Below are 24155 nucleotides of genomic sequence, written 5' to 3'. Positions count from 1 at the left end.
TGTAGTGTGACATCCTGGTAGGCAGGAGGTGCGTGTGATTGATGAGGGAAAACAATTACTCTGGGTTGGGGTCCTGCAAGGAAGAGCTGGAGAACGCTGGATTAACAGCCGACATTTCGGAAAGGTAAAGATTCTCACGTTATTCAAACTCATTAAGAGTTCCATAGCGCCTCAGTGGCGTGGTCGGTTTGGTCTCGGCCTGCCACCTCGGCATTCCATTGAGGGGTCAGAGATGTGTATTTCTGGTGATAGAAGTTCACTCTCGACGTGGTTCGGAAGTCACGTAAAGCCGTTGGTCCCGTTGCTGGATACCCACTGGTACCATGCAACGTAAAATCCATACAAACAAGCAATTAGAGTTTCATTCAAAATTTGGCGATGATTCGCATGGTACTCTGTATTTGACGGCTGCTTTAGAGATCGTACTGATTCTTCTTTTGCATGCTTTGCTGTTTTTGAGCAAGTTGCAGAACTGGCTGACCCACCAGTGATTCTTTATGTAATTACTATTTTAGAAGATTAGAACACAAATAAGTCCACTAAACTTCATTACATTTACAAGGCAACTTTACAAAGCCATTTTCGATAATCCACTTCATTTTTCACCTTTATTGAACCCTGCAAGGCAACGCTGTTGACACCGACCGGGATGTACTACTCTGCGAGTGGCGACATCGACTCCCGAATCAACGGTCTCAAGGCGTCTATGGCTGACGTGAGCTTCTCCGCCGAAGCTGGTCCCGAAATATCATACTTACTCTCCTGGCACCTCAGATTGTTGCAGCCAAACTCAACAGCTGTGAGTAGGTGAGTCTATGTAAGACGTATGAAGTAGGTTAGTCAATGTAAGCCACAGGTATTGTAGATGCGCATCAACCGTGCATCTGATGTCTAGGCCAGTCCCTTAACGACGCTCCTGATTGGCTGTTGATAAGCCAATCACAGAGCTGGAAACTCTCAGTCTCTCTCGAGAGTTCACATAGGCAGGATGTATATGTTCCACCTCCCCTGAGGGATACTTTTAAAAGACGTATCCCTTAGGAGAGGTGGAACATACATACATCCTGCCTATGTGAACCCTCTCGAGAGAGACAGAGTTTAAAGCCCTGTGATTGGCATATCAACAGCCAATCAGGAGCGTCGGGAATGGACCGGCCTGGGCATCACATTAACGGTTGACGTGAATCTACTATATGGTAGGTTAGTTCTTTGAATCATAGGAAATATAAGTCTGCAGGAATCATATGCTTCTGGTGAATCTAACGAACCATATTCCGTGAATCATTTGCAACATGTGAATATTCATTGATCATTTGCAGTAAGGGAGTCCTTATAAATCATAGGAAATATATTGGTCCTTAAAAATAATATACAGTAAGTGAATCTATTGGAATCAAATGCAACCTAAGAATCTTATGGTGCAGGTGCGTCTATAGGAATCATGTGCAGTAGGTGAATCTATGTGGATCATTGTGCAGTTGTTGTAGTTGCTTTTGGGAGCGTTGAGATTTGTAGGCCAAGCATAGAGAATCTTGATGCGACAGTTATTGCAAGTTAAGCCATTCTTTTTCCTCGTCTCCTCTGCTTTCTGTTTTTGTTTTGTTTGAGCATGAAAGATATACAGACATTTTGGAATTGGTTTATGAACCGATAGTACTAGCAGTAAATATATTTGTAAGATCATAAAACAGTTGAAAACTCCAACGAAGCTGTCAAAGTCTTTAATTCCTGTCAGTCAGGTTGTCCAGTACACTGTTTTTCAGTAATATAGTCCCCCGTAGGAGGTTAGTGCCGTCAGCACACCTCATGCGATGCCTTTTACGTTCCTTTTACTGTACCTTCCTTCTTATTCTCTTTCTTCCATCTTGCTTTCCACCCTCTCCTAACAAATAATTCATAGTGCAACTGGGAGATTTTCCTCCTGTTTCACCTTTGAAATTTTGCACTGCTAATTTCCGTTTCAGCGTTGAATTACCTCATAGGTCCCAAGGGCTTGGCCTTTTGCCTAAATTCTATATTTAATTCAATTTAATAATATAGTTCGTGAATAGATATTACTCCTCTCTAAACATCAAGTAAATATGGGCCGAAGATTTCTCAGTCTCCTAGTTTGATTCTCTGACAAATAATCGAACTACCCAGCTGGAGGTTCGGTTTGAAACCTCGACTTGATGGATGTTCCCAAAAGAGAAGCAGCTCTAGTCAAGCGACTTTCTTCCGCAGCTTTGCAGACCTGGAGACCTTCAACGAGGAGAAAGGAGAGGCGGAAGGCGCCCTTTACGGAGAGGAATACTACGACAACTATGAGGACGAGGAAACGAGCGAGGACGACTACCTCCTCGACGAAGAGTCCCTCAACGAGGACTTCTCTCACATCGGGAGGCCCTCGCTCACCCTCGAGACACTCCTCAGGGGAAACAGCCCTCGCACGGGAGAGATGAAGCTGAAGGTGAAGGCCCGAAAGACCGACTTCTACTGGGATGGCGAGGAGGCGCATGGAGGAGGTGGCGCTCCAGGTGGAGAGAGCGAGAAATACGACGCCGATGTGAGTTTGGAAAGGGTTCTTATTCGCGATTTTCGTTTTTGGTTATAGTTTCTCAAATTTGCATAGAATATTTTGTTGTTGATAAGGATAAATGCGAGCAAGGCTGCCTGCCTTTTCTAAACTATTCGAGAAATACTGCGCTTTCACTGCTGATTAAGTTGCTTTTAGTTGATTTCTGCACCATTACGCTTTTTTGTTTAAGAAAATTTATGATAGTTACACACAGACATATATATAGATTCTCATATTTTACACATACACACACAAAAAAATTATATATATATATATATATATATATATATATATATATATTCCATATATATATATATATATATATATATTATATATATATATATATAGATAATATTATAATATATATATATATAATATATATATATATACTATATATATATTTATATTTGTTTGAGAAACTTGGCTTAATTAAGTAGCCAAAGATGGACAAGATATTTGAATTAAGTAGTCAAAGAAGGACAAAATATCTTAATTAAGTAGCCAAAGAAGGACAAAATCTTTGAATTAAGTAGCCAAAGAAGGACAAATATTTGAATTAACAAGCCAAAGAGGGACACAATATTTGAATCAAATAGCCAAAGAAGGACATACTATTTGTTATTACCAGTTGATAGGAGGAACGACGGGGAAAAGCAATCATGGTACCAATCGACAACTTCAATTTCGTTGACGCAGATTCGGCTGATCAGCGAAAACGACCCCGAGATGGGTCGCATCCACGGCAGCCTGACCCGTTCCGCGGGCATCTATTCCCTCAACGGTCGCGTGTGGTCCGGGATGAGGTCGCTCGGGGTCGTCTCCTATGGCATGGCTCGGAACGACTCGGTCAAGTCGTCCCATTCGGTCGTTCTCGTCGACCCTACGACCCCGTGGACGAGAATGGAGGTCACTGTTAGTGCCGACCACCTCGGGTCTTTCCCGTACAATTTTCAGGTAAGTATTATTATTGTTGTTATTTCAGTAGTTGAAACCTATTCACATTTAACAAAAACACCAAAGGGGCTATTGACTTGAAATTCAATCTTCCAAAGGATGTTGGTTTCAACCTCCCACTGCAGACCCCGCACTACAGCGATAACTGATCATGATACAGTCAGTGATTTTTCATCGTGCTGAGGGAGACATGAACCCGTCGCATCTGAGTAGCATGCCACGACACTAGCCATTATACCGGCGGACCTGGTTTCCTTTGAAAAATATTGTGCATTTAAAGTAAACTGATTAAAACTTATGGTAAACTGCGTTGGTACTGAAAATGTTACTTAGAATGAAAATGACAGTAGGTAAAGTTACGTAGTCATCCACTTGACCGGTGGCCTGTTTCAGCCCTATTTGAAATGTGTTTTAGAAAAGTTTAGCAGTCCCTACATATATAGACACTAATTTTCATAGCGGTTTAATCACATACGGTACATATTTGTAAATTTTCGTTTATCATACGTGATAGTCATCATCAAAAAAAACTTTTTTTTAACAATGTGAGTGTCAATTTTGTGACAAATATTTATTAACAAAGGACTATACTTGCAAAGCCCACCATTTGTCTAATCTGTATCAAATGGCTTCGTTCAGTAAGATTAAATATTATCTATTTATTTAAAATTCAGCGGCTAATAAATCAAAATATAAATGTGAATAGTTTATCATTTAGTATATAAGTAAATACTATAGTTTACCTTTTTATGAAACATTAGATTTCAAGTGTTACCAACCTTAAAAAAAAACGTGGCCACCAATCCAAAATTTGAGTTTTTTTTCCTTTTTATTACGTAAATTCCTAAGGATCAGGGGCGAAATGCTGTTGGAATTTGTCAAATACTGAAATATATATAATAAGCTCCCGTACAGTCAAGGCCGGGAAGAAGTTGAAGAAGGTTTTAACGATTGATAAAAATGTCTTAACTTCTTTCCCATTTTTCGAAATATAAGAGTTATCAGCCTTTCGTCCAGTTATCTAGATCTCATCAGATAACTGGAAAGCTGTTTTCATCACTAATGGTAGGATTATGTTCAGATAAGCTTCCAAATCACCACATTTTCAGACTTCAGCAGACGGTAGGGTCACCCTCGGCTTCCAAGAAGTAGCTGCAGTGAGGGCTTTAGCCCAGTGGACTCCAGCTGAATCCGCCGTCAATTTGGGTTTCCATTCTTTCTTCAAAAGCTTTCCAGGAGGACATATTTACTATAAGGTGAGGAATGCCGTGCTGGAAGTTTGCTCTGCAGGAACAGGATATTAGAAGGGCTTGGCCCTGTTTGAGAAATAAGGCGTGAAACCCTGATGGAACATTCCCTAAGCCATTATTTTTACAAATAGCGATAAACTAGAAAAATGAAAACGTAAAAGGAGTGAACAAATTCCAGTTATTAAACAGCCAGAAAAATACCATGACAGCTGCTTTTATCTGGTTTCATTCTTTGTGATTTAGACTGCCACTAGCAATTGTTACAGAGATTAATTTTCTTTTCCGTTTTTTTTTTTTTTTTGTCTTAGTTATCTCCAGGCTCCGTGCAAGCATCGGTGGGCTGGAGAGAGATGAAAACAGTCACCCTTCTGCAGTGGATGGAGGACGGTCGCGTCTTCCAGTTTGCGTTAAATTACGATTATCCAGGGGCTCCATTTAACGACTTGGATGCCATCATAAAGTTCGGAATCTCTCGGGTAAGTCTTTTTTGTTTTCCGTAAATGAAAACTATTGAGATGGCTATTTGTCTATGAATCAGCACTTTTTCTGTCCGCCCTCAGATCTTAAAGACTACTACGGGTAGAGGGCTGCAAAATGGTATTGTTGATCATCCACCCTCCAATCATCGAACATGTCCAATTGCAACCCTCTATTAGAAGCTCAGTAATTCTTATTTTATTTAAGGTTAAAGTTAGCCTTGATCGTGCGTCTGAAATTGCTACTGGTGCTAACAACACGGTCCACCGCCGAGTCAGTTTCTGAAAGTTTCATGGACCGCGGCTGAGAGTTTCATGGGCCGTGGCTGGGAGTTTCATACAGCATTGTACGCTGTACAGAAAACTCGAATACGCCGAAGAAACTTCGGCGAATTTGTATACTTTTTAATGTTGAAGTCAAATACTCTCTCGAACTTCCATAGCAATACAAAATTCCTGGATAATTCTGCGGGCGTTTATCGACCACAGCATTTATGTCTGGATTTAAATGAAAAGTCATTGTTTTGAAGTTAACTGTACGAAAGAATATATATAGCTTTGGATGGACCTAAGTGATGCTAATTTGTTCCAAGCTATGAGACATCGAACCTAAAATATGATTATAATTAAAACTGAATTTATATAAAATATTTTGATTTTAGAACTTTACCCTAAACTCCTGAAGTATGAGCTTATGTGTCTGATTTTTCGTTTTAATAGATGACGTAGCCATTGTTTTTATATTCTTCTTAATGTTATAAATTTTACTAATAATATTTTTGGTCAATGTAGGGGAAAATAAACGAATAATAGTTTATGCTTCAATTTTTCCTTCCTATATATTAGTATCTCAATATGAAAGCTTTTTGTCGTTAATTATTGCTGATTGGGATCTCTTCAACAGCCGCCATATCCACCTGTGAAACTTGGCATGTCGGGACGAGTGTCCATCAACGGTCTCTTCCATTACGTCATGAACATGGATTGTGGATCACAACAGGTAAGAATGATGAGTTGGTGTAGGAATTCTCAGGTAAAAATGCTGAGTTGGTGTAGAAATTCTCAGGTAAAAATGCTGAGCTGGTGTAGGAATTCTCAGGTAAAAATGCTGAGTTGGTGTAGGAATTCTCATGTAAAACTGCTGAGCTGGTGTAGGAATTCTCAGGTAAAAATGATGAGTTGGTGTAGGAATTATCAGGTAAAAATGCTGAGCTGGTGTAGGAATTCTCAGGTAAAAATGCATCAGTTAAAATTAAAATAGCTTTTTCAAAACCGACGAGAAGAGATTTCTCGAAGGAGTTTGAGAGGAATTACAAATCTTCGTCTAGACAGTAAATGGCGTCAGACATCCAGAAACAGGTCAACAATACATCTCAGGTTTTATCATATCCTCCCGTAGGGGGGTAGTGCCATCAGTGCACCTCGTACGGTGCACTGTAGGCATTACTTAAGGTTCTTTGCAGCGTGCCTTCGGCCCCTAGCCACAATCCCATTCATTTCCTTTTACTATACCTCCTCTCATATTCTCTTTCTTCCATGTTACTTTCCACCCTCTCCTGATATGTGGGTCATATTGCAACAGTGAGGTTTTCCTCCTGCTGCACCTTTCAAACCTTTGATTGTCAATTACCGTTTCAGCGCTGAATGACCTCATAGGTCCTAGTGCTTGTAATTTGGCCTAAATTCTATATTCAGTTTAATTTTTTATCACATCCAGGAAGAGTGTTCGATCACGGGGGCGCTCGTGAAGCCAGGTGGTTCGGGCTCCGTCCGACTTCAGTTCAAGAGAGCCGGGAATCTGTACGGGGTCTTAGGCGCTCTTGTATTAGACGGGTTATCTCTTCAGGTCAGCGGTAGTCTGACGTAAGTCATCCGTTTTAATCGCGTGATTCGTGGTACGGATTAATCACATGGTCCAGCCCAAGGAAAATGAAATCTATAAAGACTCAAAGGCGGACTTGAAAATAAATAGACGATTTTGTGGACATTGGACTTTGTTCTTTTTCGTTTCTTGCACTGGCCACATATTCAGACAACTATATTTGAATTATTATTATTATTATTATTATTATTATTATTATTATTATTATTATTATTATTATTATTATTATTATTATTATTATTATTATTATTATTTGGTAGAAGACCCTCTTTTAGGCAAATGCTGTTAAAAAGATTGGAAGAATTAAGCGAGTTGATTTTATATAAAATAAAAGATCACCTTCAGCAATTTTATAATTTTTAGAAATTCCCAATATGAATATCGGGCAGTTGCTCAGAAACATCGCTGAGCCTGAGAAACGAGTTGTAAGAAAAATAGAAAAAACAAGATATAAAATCAACTCGATTAATTCTGCCATTCTTTTCAACAGTATTATTATTATTATTATTATTATTATTATTATTATTATTATTATTATTATTATTATTAGTATGATTATTATTATTCATTAGATGAAACCTGTTCATATAGAACAAGCTCACAGGGGGCCATTGACTTGTAATTCAAACTTCCAATGAATATCATGATGTTCACTAGGAAGAAGTAAGAGGAAGTAGAGACATACAGAAAGAAGAGATCCCACTTAAAAAAAATAAAAATAAAATAGTAAATAGATAAATATATAAAAATGTATTAAAATGCAAGAGTAGTATTAACGTATACTGCACTGCGTTTTTGCTTGAACATCTGAAGTTCCATCCGCACTACATCCTCTCCTGGAGGCTGTTCCAGAGTGCAGAGTACTCAAACATCTCTCTCACAGGCAGCTCAACCCCGGAGAGGAGGTGCAGCTGGTCTTACACAGTTCCCTTCTGGAGGAGAAAAGTGGCTATAACTTCAAGATCACCCGGAAGTTCGAGGGGCCCAACAACGTCGAGTGCGCCTTTTTCTTGTCGCAAGCCGGGAAAGAGAAGAATTGGATGTACACTTACAAGTAAGTTTCGTTGGTAGAGTTCATGAGATGTTATTCAGTCAGTCTTCTGTTTCATGGAAAGCTGAATATGATTCATAAAGCATCCTTCTTATCTCATACGTTTTGAATCGTTGGATACATATTAGTAATACAAGGCATTTCCTAACCCTATTTTATTTGGTGAAGGTCACTTCTCTTTATTCTCTTGATATTCACAAGTATAGACTCAATATCTTAAATAATTGTATCACACATTACTAAACTATTACTAGATTAGGACTATCATCATTTCTCACATTACTCTTTAACTGCTTTATTTTGGATCTATGTGAAGGCAGATAATTCAGTTGAAGTTTAAGGATTTTTTGCTCCTAATAACACTTATTTCACATTTTCTACATATTAATCATTAAAACGTATTATTAATATTCTCATAAGATGAACTTTCGTTGCTTATACTAATTCCCGCAATATTTATTTGTCTTTAATGTTTATTATACGTATGTTAGTGTGTGTTCCATCTGGGAAACTTAAGTTCAAAGCTGCCTCAGTTAAGTCGGTGTAACAGAAAATTAATGAGTTTTGTTTTTTGTTCCACCATTTTCGGATATAGCCGACTTTTGCGGTATTATCTCCTAGTCCTTTTTATTGCGCTCAGTTCATACGTGCTCATATCATAGTTACCTAGATGTTCTTCAACTTCCATCACGGTTACAATTATTCTAATTTTCTATAAGATTATCACTTGTAAGGACTTCATAATTCCTTTTGAATTCCGCTTAGAAAGCAATGGAATGATCCTTGCTTACAGAAATGTTTAGAGGTTTACAAACTTGACAATATCAGTTTCTTTCCGCTTAGATCGTTACTTACAAATGCGTTGAAATTTTCATATTTTTTCGTTATTATTAACACAGAAGAATAAATTTTCACTGAGATAATTTCTTACTGAGGCGTTGAAATTCCGCTCACCGCTTATATATAACGCATAGAAAAAATGTATGCTTGAATAGTGACTTATTCCTGATGTTCTCTCTGACTCATATTTAATGAAAAAAACAGCTTGATTGAAGCATATAATGTTTGAAAGTCATAGTAAGTTTGTAAGTTATAACATCATTTCTTATCGTATGTATTCATTGGTCTTTTGGATTTCTAAATTTTGTTTTTAACGATGTCATCCCGTGTCGGGAGTAATTTAAGTATTGTTTATGTTTTCTATTTTTGTCGTTACACTCATTTGCATTTGAATCTAATCCAATATTAAGATTCCTTTCAACTTTCGCTTCGAACATTATTTTTATTGCGTTTGAATCCTTACAAAATTTATGACTAACTTCAGTTTTTTCGGACATTGCTGTTTCCCGGTGTTTAAATAGTATTCGGAGACTTCATGATTGTATTTCTAAACGTCTCTAAGATTGCAGCTTAGACGGTTTTATAGTCTCACTAACTTTGTGTCAAAACTTCGGAGGATGTCTACGCTTCGATCACTGCCACGATTATATTAATTTTCTGTTCGATCGTAACATGCAAGGGGTCCGGGAAGGGAATCGAATTTTACCATTACTTATTAAGTTCTCTTAGGGAGTGCGAACTAATCATTTCTTAAAACATAAGGAGTTTCACAAACATTACCGATTCTCTTTCTTTGTGCAGAGATCATTACTTACAAATGCGGTGAAATTTTTATCTAAATTGTTTAATTACCATCAACAAGGCAGAATAAAATTCCCTTGAGATCACTTCTTACCAAGGCGTTGAAATGCCATACAGCGATAATATTGATCTATTCATGAATAGTTTTTCATTTCTTATGTTGTCTCTCGTTACTGATGAAATCTGCAGTATTAAGAGTAATATTGGTTGGTAAAATACTTGATTAAAAAAATTATTATTATCTTTAAAAGCCATACTAATTTTGTAATTTATAATATCATTTCCGTATCGGATTTCCTTATCCTCTTAGAATACTTAATCCTGGAATGTGTATAGGCCTAATGAGATTATTTAGCTTTTAGATATCAATATTTATCCGCTAGATAGATATACGGGAATACTTCGGGCAACCTTATTTCTGCCATGAGCTTCTAGGACTATGATATAAAATGCAAGCATAAATATTTGACTTTACTAAAATAAAGTCAAGGAATTCCACAGTGACTGCTGTATGAGTAAGATACGATTGAATGAGTGTTGATTAATCTTATTAATGACGGAAAGTGCTCAGGTTAAAAATAGGCATGTTGAAAAGTGAGCCATTTAGTGTTGAATGACCACATACGTCCCAGTACTTGGTCCCTGTCCTAATGCTGTATTCCAAATCAATCCAAATGATCAGTTCAATTTTGTGTGTGTTGTCTTAGGTATGCCTAAACCATTTTTTTGAAAGTGTAGGGGTAGTTTTATTGACATGACTAAAAAAATTGCTGTCGACATGATTCGAAATTTATTTTCATAAAACCTATTTTTGTCAGACCAGTAGCATCTCCTTTAAGAATAACTACAAAAAATATTCCGTATAAGACTTGTGATAATGTTTCTGAGCACTGGATTACCCCTGTACCCCACCCTTACTCAGTAACAAATTATTCTTAGGCTCTTCCTCGAGATGGAGAGGGACATCAAAGCAAAGATACGAAGGCTGAGGGTCGAGGACCACTTGACTTACGAGGAGTTGGAGGAGCTCCTTCACGACTACAATTTCTTGATAATGGTTGTCCATAATAAATTCGATGAGGTTAGTCATTTTTAAGTTTGTTCAAATGAGAGTAGATTCAGTAATGAATTGCAACAGCGGAATATTTCATGTTAAACACCTCTGAAAGAAATAATTGCACGTTTTGAATGGAGGATACATGTTCTCACTGATAGCAAAAAAGAAAACATTTAACTATTAGTAAATCAACAGCTCCAGGAAGAGAGAGAGAGAGAGAGAGAGAGAGAGAGAGAGAGAGAGAGAGAGAGAGAGAGAGAGAGAGAGATTATAACATAACTGGGTAATTATCAAGTTTGTGTTTTTCTCCTCCCCTACGCTCCTCTTCATCGGTATGGCGCCAGTTGGAAGTCGAGATTGAGTTCCCAGACATTTGGGCGGAAGTGAAGGCCACCGGGACGGTCGTCAAAGGGAAGGACTCGCAGCTTGACCTCGTTTTTATCACTCCTTCCATCAAGCATCTGCTCGAGGGTCGCCTGATATTTGGTAAGTATGAAAATGTCTACGTGTTTACTTTAATTCGCGTATATAGGGTCAATTACTTCAATACACTACTGATGCTCCCGTTCAAAGAAAACCCATAATCACATGAATCAATAAAATGGAAAAGTAAATCCACAGTAGTATGTCTGTTTGATTTTGTTATTTAAAATATATAAAAACCAGAAAGCTTTCGATGACCTGTCGGTCCTCCTTGTCAAGGAGGACAGTGCAGGTCATCGAAAGCTTTCTGCTTTATAATTCTAAATAACAGAATCAAGACATACAACTATGGATTTACTTTTTCAATGCTCCCATTTTTATAACTATTAACGACGTTTTGAGGGATTTATTTAACACGTACACATTTTAGACTACTCTCGTGTTTTCAAGTTTTATATACGTAGAAAAAAATGATATCTGAAATCTTGAAATTTTAGATTTTCTTCAAAACATCATCTTAACCTTCCTTATATCGGCTTTCTAGACGGATCTTCATTTCTAATTCTAATGACAGTATGCGAACTTCCTTTTCCCCTCTATTCCCATGCACTCCTATGTTCATTTTCTGTTGATTCTGCCTTATACCAGTAAGGCGTCTCGCTGAGTTTGAGTTTTTCCCTATTTTCGTTAGGACTTTGCAGGTTGCCTAAGTTCTCGAACATTGCCATCTCTCCATTGGAGTTTGTGACTCATTCAGTCAAAATTTTAAAAGTTGAAAAGGTTAAAGGTTTGAATTTCCAACCTCGAAAATCTTCATGGGTGTTTTAAAAGAGTTGAGGAGCATTTTCCATCCGTCAAGTTGTGATTTCACTATGCATATGAATTTCATGAGTCCTTCTCCTCAATCCTACCTCCGTCCAGGGAGTGAGTCGTGGTGGTCCTCGCACAGCGGGTCCTTCTCCTACACGCAGCAGGGCAAGAAGGGTCGAGGGCAACCTTTCAAGCTGGAGGTCGAAGGCTTCAAGTGGAATTCAGACCGTCAGAAGTATAAGCTTTCCATTCAGAAGATGGTGGACGAAGTAAGCCTGATTTCTATTCATTTGATGAATAAATAAATAAATAAATAAATAAATACATAGTGTGAAGAGATTAGATTCATGTAACTATTTACAGGATGGTTGGTCAACTAATTAGCCTTTGTAAAATCGTTGCCGTGTCTGTGAAATTTGGAAAGCCATGTAAATTATCGTTATAAACTCTCTCTCTCTCTCTCTCTCTCTCTCTCTCTCTCTCTCTCTCTCTCTCTCTCTCTCTCTTTTCTGTTAGTTGCTTCAGTTAGTTACATTCCCCAGCATTTTTGACATTTCATATTTCACCACTTCTCACTCATATTCCTATCTTTATTTTCTCCCCTTTCTACACCCCCTCCCCACAACCCCCCTTTAGTGCCAGTGATATCTTACCAAGCACAGTAATCTTTCCCTGGTGCTAAGTTATATGTATACCAAGTTTGATTGAATTTGCTCAAAGTGTGTCACAGTGTATGTGGCACAAACACGCACACACACATACATACATACGTCCATTTTATATATATATATATATATATATATATATATATATATATATATATATATATATATCAGCAAAAGCCACAGGGAAAATTTTTAAAAATGAAAAGACAGAGTGCCAAGTACTTTCGTGTATTTACCACATCTTCGGGGCACAAAGATGTGGTAAATACACGAAAGTACTTGGCACTCTGTCTTTTCATTTTTAAAAATTTTCCCTGTGGCTTTTGCTGTTAAAACAAAATCACGTGCTTACTTTTGTGATTTTATAGTATATATAGAGCTATATATATATATATATATTATATATATGTGTGTGTGTGTGTGTGTGTGTGTGAAGAAATTGAAGAGCATGACTTTTTTTTTACCTAGCTTTTTCCTTCCTGTCAGTTCACACTTGCCAAGTATAAGAACGAAGAGAATGCCTATTCCAAAAATGACGCCGGAATGCTGTTCGTCAACTTCGATGCATCGTTAGATATATCACGTGACTCGGGTTCCAGAGAATACAGTGAGTTTTATTTATATTGTTTCCATTTCTTTTTTTTATGCCGCTATAAGAGGTCTTCTTCAAGTATGGTCTTAGTAGATGAGTACGGGGTTCCTTTTATTTCCGTTTATTTTTTAGAAATCTAGATATTATTTCATTTCATTTTGTTGGTTTCCTTCATAAAAAAATAGCATGCGGTAGTGGATAAAGTTTGGTCTTTGTTATATAGTAAAAAAACTTTGGTTTTCATTCCATTTTCTGGATCTGACAAATATCTCATTCTATTTTCGAATCCTGTAATAAAGGTATCAGTTCTTTTCCTTAGTTAATATTGCAAACCAGAAAGTTGAAGTAAATTTCATTGGTTACATCATATTCACAAGAATCTTAGGTCACTATCTTGGTTACTATTTTAACGACAAAGCTGTAGGCCCACTTTGGTTCGCTTACTTGGGGAGTAAGCCAACAAACGTCTTTGTTGTTGTTGTTGTCCTTATTCGTGTTGATGTTCTTGTTTGGGGGCCAGGAAAGGTCTATAGGAGAGCCTAAAAAGTTCTGAAAAAGGTGTTTCGTGTTAAGTTAAAGGTACAGGAATTATAGGATATGATATTTATGATTCATTTATTAGAATGAAAAGGTAAAAAAAAAATAATGTGCACGATAAGCTGTACAAAATAAAAAAAATTCTAATAAAAAATAGCAAATTTATCTTAATTTTCGTTGGTGAAACAAGAAACTATTTGACAGTAGATTTTAACACGTTTTGATTTACGTTAAAAGTTAGGAATGTGATGTTTACAACTTATGCGTGAGGGGAAAATCTTGCACGTGTCCCGAGTAAGCTGGAGGACTGATCATGCCGTGCTTGTTTTCATTCCCGGGAAAAATATCTTAAACTATTTCCTTTTGTTCTTAAGACCCATTTTCAAAGATATAATGCTCATTATTTTTCTGTGTCCTGTTCTGAACTCAGTATCTTTTCTTTTTTCTAAGGTAAAGATATTTTGTTCAGCCTTTGTTTACAGTGTAATAATAAAATTCTGGATGCACTTACTCTGTTTCTGAGAGAGAGAGAGAGAGAGAGAGAGAGAGAGAGAGAGAGAGAGAGGAGAGAGAACTTAATTTTCTAAGTTTATGTTCTTGAGGCATTTCTAAAATCTTTAGTAGAGTTTCCGTATTTTGATGAAAATCTTAGGAAAATTGGCAAGATTCTTGATTGAAAATTACATGATCCTCTTGAAAAAATAGAAAATATTAAATGTTCAGTAAGGATAGTTTAGTGTTGTTTGTTCTTGATAATGATTATTTGTATTATACTTTTTAAGGGAAGTTGTTCTGGATTTTATTTGACATCATAAGTTCAGTGCACAAATTCGTTTCTTTCACTGATAATCTGAGGAGGCTGTTTATTAGAAAGAATTTTGTTTTAAAACGTATAATTACATTGCGACGTGTATTATTTTTGTTTTTATCAAAGAGATGCTATCATGTTTATCAAAATATGACCCTTCTTTCTAACGTGCAACATGGAACTGAACTAGTTGTATAAATATATTAAAGCAAGCAATAACGATTTTCAAAGTGACACATTTATATTTTTATTTAGAAATGTAATATAATATAGTTTTTTTTATGTCTGTCGAATGGAACTAGTTCTTTGAATAAAGCCACTCTCACGCAAAACATGGCTTTAGAAAAATAATATTGTACCATCAAGAATATCTTAATTACTCTTGTCTCCTTTAGAAATGTCCTGGGAGACAGACGAGACGAAGAATTCCGCCAAGCTGGCCTTCGAGGAGGACCAGAGCGGCGGGAAAGGGCTCTTCAAGTACACGAGAGACATCAAGGGTCGACCGAAGTCGGAGATCGAGTACGAAATCAAAGCCAACTACAGGAGGTTCGACACCGAGGTGACGCTTTCAGCCACACTGGACCACACGCATATCGACAGGGTGAGATGATTCATGAATTTTTGAATCTTCACGGCGATTCACACTATTTCATGAATCTGGACAAAATTTCTTTTAATAAAATCAATTTTTTAATATAAAATTTCTTTCTGTTTTTTTTTTATAGATATTTAGCCAAAGCTTTGATAATAATTAGTTTCATAAATATGTAATGAGGAATTATACAGAAGTCTCCATGCTGATTCAAGCTATTTTATGGACATAGACCTAATCTGGTTTAAAAGCGAAATTTTCATTCTATATGTTTCATAAATATTTAGGCAAAGATTTTATTTTTTAGTGCCACACACATATAGTAATTTGTATCAAATTTGTAGTTGAGAAGTTGGTCTAAATATTAGATTTTTCAAAATCTAAAGAATATGTGACTTATTCCTGCACTGAATGAGATAAAAAGATGAAAATGACCTTTTATAGCATCTCTGTAGCCCCTTCAAGGTCAAATTCAACCGGTTTCTTCAGATTTCTGTTGAACGATCATATCCCGACATTCAAGCACATTCTTAATCTTTCTCTTCCTAACAAAACAGCCTCGTGCTCTGAGTTTCCTACATTCGGATGCTGAGGGATACACCGAGCTTGTCCTTGATCTCTTCAAGGACGAGGGCGATCAGGTCATCCTAGTAATTACCTACTTACCTGAGAACTTCAGGATCAGACTGGGCCAGGTAAGTGTCTTGGGAACAAACCGCAAAAAAATGCGAGCACCGAGTAATTTGGTATGTTGAAAGCTGGTTTCTTCTTGAAATTAATAAGAATCTTATTGATTTTGTGTTTGAGAGCTGTAAAGAATGAACTTTGAGATTTTTTATGACGTTTGAGAGTTTTCCTTTTTTCCTTGCGAAAAGAGTGCATTTTCCAAGATAATCATGAAGTGCTTCGGGGGGTATAAAATGTGCAAAATAGGATGATATGAAAACCTAAGGAATTTTTAATATATCCTCAAGTAATGCTCTCGGAACATACTAGAAGTACAAAAATTCCAAAAGTAATGGGAAAATAGACAAAACAGACGACAATTGATTAATAATGAAATTAGAATGCCATAAGTTAAGTTTAGCTTAGTTTAACCAGACCAAAGAGCAGGTTAACAGCTCCCCTAGGGCTGGCCCGAACGATTAGATATTTTTACGTGGCTAGGTATACTAATTGGTTACCTAGCAAAGGGACCTACAGCTTATTGTGGGATCAGAACCACATTATATCGAGAAATAAATTTTTAATTACCAGAAATAAATTCCTCTGGTTCCACGTTGGCAGAGTGGAGAATCGAACTCGTGACTACGCACTCGTCCAATGAGGAACTTAGATAATACATCTGTTTAACGCTTAGGTAGAAACAGATGTAATATCTTTTTATTTTCATCTAGTGTTTTTATTGAATATTTCTCATGTAAATTTTTTTAACTATAAATAATTCTCAGACATCTATTTACTGATTCACTGTTATTCATAATAACTTTTGTTTCTGATAGTTTGGTAACACCTTCCTACAAGTTGGCTATCAAAAGTCTACTGAGGATGAAGATGTTCAGCATTCTGTTCAGGTAATTGATGTCCGTTTCCTGCTACTGTTTCTTGAAGGATAAAATATACATTTGATCAGATTCAATTTGATTTTATTCCATCGCAATGGAAGGCCTTGTTGGGTGCATCTGAACCATTAAGTAATATATGTAAATTTATAAATTAATATATTATATATATATATATATATATATTTATATATATATATTACATAATATGTATTATATGTACGTATATATAATATTTTATATATATATATATATATATACATAATATGTATTATATATACGTATATAATATATATATATATATATACATATATATATATATATATATATATATATATATATATATATATATATATATTATATATATATATATATATATATATATATATATATATATATATATATATATGGGTGAGTTGTGCATATTTGAAAATCCAGATTTAATAACTTTGATTTAACTCTCTCTCTCTCTCTCTCTCTCTCTCTCTCCTCCTCTATCTCTTCCTCTCCTCGATCTCCTCTCTCTCTCTATTACAGCTGGAAAGCTCTGGCCACACTCTAGAAATATGGATAGCCTCGTCGCCAGACGGAGTTAGGACGTGCCAGAAAGGAGGGCTGATCCTTCAAACACCTTCCTTGGCACCGACGCACAATGCCCTCATCTACTGCCCGGCGCCCTCACCAGAACTCACGATCCAGGTCATGGGAGTAGGTGAGATGAGTTTCTAGAGGATGCTAGTTGGCGAGGTGCTAAAATTTATAGATGGGATAAGTTTAACACTGGAGTGGTATTTGATTAAAATTTTGTTTAGATGTCTCGTCCAAATGTCCAAATGTTTACATTTCTTAGTCGACGATTATTGACAGAAACTTATCATCACGTCATATGATTAGTACCGAAAAGTCTTCTGTAAACAATAAAATGGCCTGAAGACACGTAGTAGTGGAAAAATTCTGAGTAACGATGAAATTATGTGTGGGGGGTTGGGGGAAGGCCTAGGTGTGTTGTGTGTGAATAGTCTGTAGGTCTGCGATGTCTTCACACTCGGACGTCAATTGTAGACTTAGTGATTAAATCTGTAAGTCAGACTTTGATGTTATTATCTGTGGTTGATACAAGGTTGGAAATCATATAAAGTATGCTTACTAATGAGTTTTCTTCCCCGTTTTAATCTCTTCGCTATTTAGAGGAACACGAAGGCCCTTACTTGAGGATAGGTCAGATATCAGGTCCGGGTGGAGTGGGAGCACAAGTTGGCAGCGGGCGCCTTAGGCCTCTGGATACTCCCCCAGCCCTTACTTTAACCACGGATGTAGAGGAGGAAGTCCTTGAGATCCTGATTGATTGGCAAAGCCCATCAATAGCGCAGCTCAAGGTGATGCTTCAAGTGATATCAAGCTGTCATTCTTTCGAGAGTGATTTAGCAAAGGTTTCTGATCATTCTTGGTGCGGTCATTCTGATATGGACTTGCAATAGTCAAGATGATGTTCTTGAGTTACTGATGTCTATCCAGACGGTTTAGTCGCCAAGTTAATTCCTGTCAAATAGTAAATAACATCAGATAATACAGTTGAAATACTTCCTATAACCGTTTTCAATAACGGTTTAGTGGTTACTGCCATACCCGAAGGGAACATTTATAGTTCCGTAACAGCAATCTACGATTTCCTTTCATTGCAGGCCCGTAGTGCCGCCAGTGCACCTCCTGGGGTGCACTGTAGGCATTACTAAAGGTTCTTTGTAGCGTCCCTTCGGCCCCTAGCTGCAACCCCTTTCATTCCTTTTACTGTACCTCCATTCATATAATCTCTCTTCCATCTCGCTATCCACCTTCTAACAATTGTTTCATTGTGTAACTGCGAGGTTTTCCTCTTGTTACACCTTTCTGACCTACCTACTCTCATTTTCCTTTCTAGCGCTGAATGATCTTATACGTCCCAGTGCTTGGTCTTTGTCCTAAACTCTATATTCCAAAAGTAAGCATATAATTATAGCTAAAATACTGTCTATAACCCCTTTCCATAGGAGTTTAATGGTTGCTGCCAAACTCAAAAGTAACATTTATCTCTCCGTAAAAGTAATCTAAGTCTTTCCTTTCTTACAGGAAGAAGTGTCATCCCGAGGCACCTCTCTCATGTCTGCTGTGGAAGGCTTGGGAGACGTCGAGGTGCACGTTGAAGGATCGTTGGACCTCTGGGACCTCCTCCGAGATACACAGGCCCTTCTGGAAGACGCCGGAGACTTGATCTCTTCTACTGGGAACTATATGTAAGGAAAGTAAACAGATGTTTGAAATCAAACATTTGCAGTTTTAGAATATTAATAGTCAATTACAACATTTCATTAGTTATATAGAAAAACTTACAATTTGGTGTTAATAATTGAAGTGTCTAAAATAAAATTTAAATTTAAAAGAAAATCTAAATGTTACGTTATCGTTTTTCCAAATCAGGATCCCGCGCCCCGCCCCCCCACCCCACCCAAAAATCGGAAAAAACGAGTTCATCAATATTTCAGAATGTTTCTAAAATCCGATTATGATCGTTTAAAACAATATTTTTTAAAGAATCTCATTTGCCTATCCAACTCTAAGCAATATACCGGAAACACCTGTTGCATATCCTAAAACATGGGATTACATAACATACGTAGAAATATTTGATTTTCTGTTTATTGAGAAACAGCAGAAGTGGTTGGCGTTGTTTGGGTCATTCAGGGACATTCTCATCTAAGCGGAGCTGGAGTGATAGTTTCTGAGCCATTAAGGAGCTTCTCATTTGAACGAAGCTGATAGGAATATGAGAAAGTGACTTAAAACAATTATCAGAAAAGAGATATGAGAATAAAAAGTGCAAAACGCCTCCGATTACTAAAATCAAATTCTGCAGGATTTTCAAGAAAACTTACAATGGTCGCTGTATTCATAAACAACGACCTTACAGAAAACTGAGTATACTCTGGCATTACGAAGTCTAATAATTAACACGAACAAGTAACCATATATCTAGATAATTTTATTATTAGAAATTTTCATGTTAATCATCATTATTAATTTTCAGGCTTGACCAGATCCTTGACGAAAATACTGAGATTCGTTTGGGTACTATGCTAAGGATCTCCGGCAGAGGAATCCTCGAGTTCCTGGAAGGTCAACTCGAGTATCCTTTGAGCCTCGTGGAGGAGTGGGCGGATCTCTTGCTCGAGGTCACTGAGGAGTCCTTGGAGGTCGTTGAAGAAACGGTCGATGAAGTCTTAGATGAAGTCGTCCGTTTTGTTGGTAAGTTGTTAAAATGTTTTTCAAGTTCCTATTACACACACACACACACACACACACACACACATATATATATATATTATATATATATATATATATATATATATATATATATGTATCTATATACATCATATATATATATATATATATATATATATATATATATATATATATATATATATATATATATATATATACATACACACACAAGATGAATTTTGCCATTGAAGGGAGAAATAACGAAAGAGATTGGAAGAAAATAAGCTGAGAGAGAGAGAGAGAGAGAGAGAGAGAGAGAGAGAGAGAGAGAGAGAGAGAGAGAGGGGAGAGAGAGAGAGAGAGAGAGAGAGAGAGAGAGATGGGGTGCGGAGTTTGGGGGAACCACAGAGGATACTTTCTGCTTTTAAATGAAATTTAAAACAAATTCTGAACACACCGTGATATGCTAAAGAAAAAAAGAAAATTCTTTGGGATATATTAAATGTTCTCTTATCTAAATATTTCTTCCTGAAGAACAATGAAATTCAAAATATGTTCAGAATCAAGAAAACTGCAACCAAGTGTATATATAACTGCCGTAAAATGCAGGTTTCTTTTGAATGAGGGAAAGAAATAGTCCAATAACAGATATTTTTTAATGAACATTAAATAAAATGTAGGACGTCTTTAGAATGAATAAAAAAATGAGCTGACTTCTAACCATCTCTTATGGAACATGTCGTGTAATGTTAAACCACATCAAAATTGAGCAAGAAAATTATCTAGTATCCAGCTATTCCTGATATTTTACTGGTTTCATTGAAAGGATATTTACGCTTAGATGTAACTGACCTAGTTTTCATTGCTTTACATGCGTACATCTTCAAAATGTCTTAGCAACCTATTGAGCAAAACGTTACAAAATATTTTCTTTTGAAATTTCCATTGTGGCTGAAAACATCTGGTCGTTACATGGACTCACAAAAGGACATAATACGAATCCTATCCACAAGCAGCAAAAATAAAAAAAAGCTTTAATTTCCTAACAGTTTATACTGAATGTTTCCTAAAACAAAACAACACTTCTTCTTCAGACGATGTAACAGGAATAATGACCGAGAGTGCCAGAATGATTGTAGGTGCCATAGACGAGACAGTCAGGCCCCCTCTTCTTCGCCTTCAAGCTACGATCTCGTCCCTCTCCTACAACGACGATCAGGTGAGTTTGGAGGGGTTTCAACCTTGTTCGTTTTTGAACGGACGACGAATTCCATGAAATATGGTCCCTTTTTTATTGATCTTTGGTAGGAGATCGAGTTTCATCACTAATCTATAATATTCTTTTTTGCTTTATAACTATCTTGATAAGGAGAATGGTTTTAGCTATGCATAATGTATGCTATGTTCGAAATTATGCTAATCTTTTCTTTTGAGCATTGTAGAAAAATGAGTAATTTTTATGTATCATTATGAAAATAATAGAAAAAAATAATCTTATATATATATACTATATATATATATATATATATATATCATATAATATATATATATATATATATATATATATATATATTTATACATCATACATATATATATACATATATATATATATATATAGTATATATATATATATATATATATATATATATATATATATATATATATGTAAATTTGTAAGTATAATACATATCTATCTATCTAATCTATCTATCTATCTATCTATCTATCTATCTATCTATCGATCTATATATCTATCTATATATATATATATATATATATATATATATATATATATATAGATATATATATATATATATATATCTTTATTTGCTTTTCCCTTCAGACTTTATACGCCTTCGTCTCGCGTGTAATGGGAGACGTTAGGACGAGATTTGGACGGCATGAAGGCTTTACAGATTTTGTTACTCGAACGCTTTAACAAGATTTGAAAGGGTAAGGTCTTTACAATCTGCTCCTAAATATATATATATATATATATATATATATATATATATATATGATATATATATATATATATATGTCTATGTGTATGTTATGGATTCGTTGTTTAGTTTTAATTTCCCACATTAAATCAATTAACCATCTGCGTGTATATATTGACCAACTATAATAAACTAATGTCTATAAATGTCTTGCTTAATCCTTTTTGCATTGAAGTGTGTGTAATCTATAGAGGTTATTATTCACACACAGACACTAATGTGTAAAAATAAAATGAATAATTTTTCAAATATTTACCATAGACTTCCATGACCAGTCAGCAAATATTCTCAGTATTTATAGTAATTTGAAACTAAAAATTAAGACTACCGTTACAAGGTCCTCGGACATTTTAGTTACATTCCCCTTAAATATTTACATGCTTATAAGGCAGTATAATTAACATTCTATTTTCCTTTTACAGTGGTTAATAAGTGTGGCAAGGTGGGAGGAAATACGAGAGAAAGGATCTGTATTGCTGTATTACCTCAGTCAAGTGACAACCTTCGATGCAGTTATGCCTCACGCTACTGCTCTTAAATTAAGGGTGAGTGGAATTGTCAAAACAGGTCTAGGCGCATAAGTCTTTTGCGATTTTCAGCTTACAGAAATCTGTTATAGGATAGGAAGTAAAACGTTTGGTTTGTTCGTTGCTGTAGGGACGTTAGAGAGCAAGGGATGCATAGCAGTGTTCAGTCGAATAACTAATTGAATTCGCAGTTAAGAATAGTTACTGATTATGTAATGAAAATGATACACACACACACACACACATACACATACGGACATACACACATATATATATATGTGTGTTTATGTATGTATATATATATAGATATAATATATATATATATATATATATATATATATATATATATGTGTGTGTGTGTGTGTGTGTTTTGTGTGTGTGTATGTATGTATGTATATATATATATATATATATATATATATATATATATATATATATATATATATATATATATATATATATATAAATTTTTATGACGGGAAGAAAGTTTATTACATTTCAAGTGGGAATTAGAATCAGACAGTTATAATGCATGCATTACTATGGCTGCACAAACACATACGCAGCCGTTCATTGATTTACTTCTTCCTCCAGACATCCACTCCTCCAAAGCTCATCGAAGACCTGAAAACGAAGAGCACCAGGTTCAAAGAGGAAAGATTCCCAGCTCTGATGCAAGAATCATGGCTGTGGTTTGATGACCAGTTCGCGAGAGCGCGCTACCTGTTCACTTGGCATGTCTATGGTAAGCTCGGATTTTTCGTGTTACTGAGAGTCTTGAGCTGTGGATGTATATTTTCTTAAGTGCTTTTCTCTTACTGCTTCTTCTTCTTCGTCTTCTTCTTCTCAGGGGCGTCATTTCAGATTTTTACTGGGGGCGTGGGGGAGTGGGGATGGGGGGGGGGGGGGTGGGGTGAAGACGGTTTGGCAAGCAAAGCGAGCTTAATCAGCATTTTTTTTTTTTTTTTTTTTTTTTTTTTGGGGGGTGCTATTTTATGTGTTTTTTGAAGCACATGAGCAAGGCATTTCACCAAAACTATATATACTCCGACTACTGTTTGTTTATCTCATCATTACTGGCAGCTAGTAGACAGACAAGATTCAAGAAACGTAATATTTCCGAGAATTTTTATATATTTATGATTGCACATTTAAAAAGAAAACATGCTTGGGGCTTGGGGGTGAGGGGGGTGGGGGGCAGTCGAGTGTTGTGGGGGGGGGGGCGGGGGGGGGGTAGTTGACTCCGCAGCCTGCCCCAAATGACGCCCCTGCAGTTTCTTCTTCTTTGTCGTCTTCTTCTCATTGTAAATTTTTTATAGATTATAACTCTGTCACGTCACACTTAAATTCCTTCCCACTTCATATTTTTCCTTCTTCATTATCTGATAGAATTTTTGAATTACAGACCTTAGATTATTGACACAGAGAGAGAGAGAGAGAGAGAGGAGAGAGAGAGAGAGAGAGAGAGAGAGACAGTTTGCAAAAAACAACAATGACAAGTGTATATCTT

General features: G+C 36.2%; 1 protein-coding gene across 1 annotated transcript in view; it reads left to right on the top strand.

Moving 5' to 3' along the window:
• Positions 1–22663, top strand: part of LOC135211939 (uncharacterized) — a 73281-nt gene extending 50618 nt beyond the window's left edge. Inside the window, exons 30-52 of the mRNA XM_064245186.1 lie at positions 22–124; positions 626–807; positions 2224–2545; positions 3254–3511; positions 4621–4767; positions 5070–5237; positions 6142–6237; positions 6955–7100; positions 8003–8173; positions 10751–10892; positions 11213–11354; positions 12213–12370; positions 13253–13373; positions 15099–15307; positions 15856–15993; positions 16801–16872; positions 17398–17572; positions 18049–18236; positions 18967–19130; positions 19922–20139; positions 21210–21334; positions 21959–22068; positions 22541–22663. Of these exons, the coding sequence (XP_064101256.1) occupies positions 22–124; positions 626–807; positions 2224–2545; positions 3254–3511; positions 4621–4767; positions 5070–5237; positions 6142–6237; positions 6955–7100; positions 8003–8173; positions 10751–10892; positions 11213–11354; positions 12213–12370; positions 13253–13373; positions 15099–15307; positions 15856–15993; positions 16801–16872; positions 17398–17572; positions 18049–18236; positions 18967–19130; positions 19922–20139; positions 21210–21334; positions 21959–22054 (3541 nt within the window). The 3' untranslated portion in view covers positions 22055–22068; positions 22541–22663. The remainder of the gene's footprint in view (positions 1–21; positions 125–625; positions 808–2223; positions 2546–3253; positions 3512–4620; positions 4768–5069; positions 5238–6141; positions 6238–6954; positions 7101–8002; positions 8174–10750; positions 10893–11212; positions 11355–12212; positions 12371–13252; positions 13374–15098; positions 15308–15855; positions 15994–16800; positions 16873–17397; positions 17573–18048; positions 18237–18966; positions 19131–19921; positions 20140–21209; positions 21335–21958; positions 22069–22540) is intronic.
• The last annotated feature ends 1492 nt before the right edge of the window (positions 22664–24155 follow it).

This window comes from Macrobrachium nipponense, chromosome 40, assembly GCF_015104395.2.
Source record: "Macrobrachium nipponense isolate FS-2020 chromosome 40, ASM1510439v2, whole genome shotgun sequence".
Taxonomy (NCBI): domain Eukaryota; kingdom Metazoa; phylum Arthropoda; class Malacostraca; order Decapoda; family Palaemonidae; genus Macrobrachium; species Macrobrachium nipponense.
This window is presented reverse-complemented; position numbering and strand designations above follow the sequence as displayed.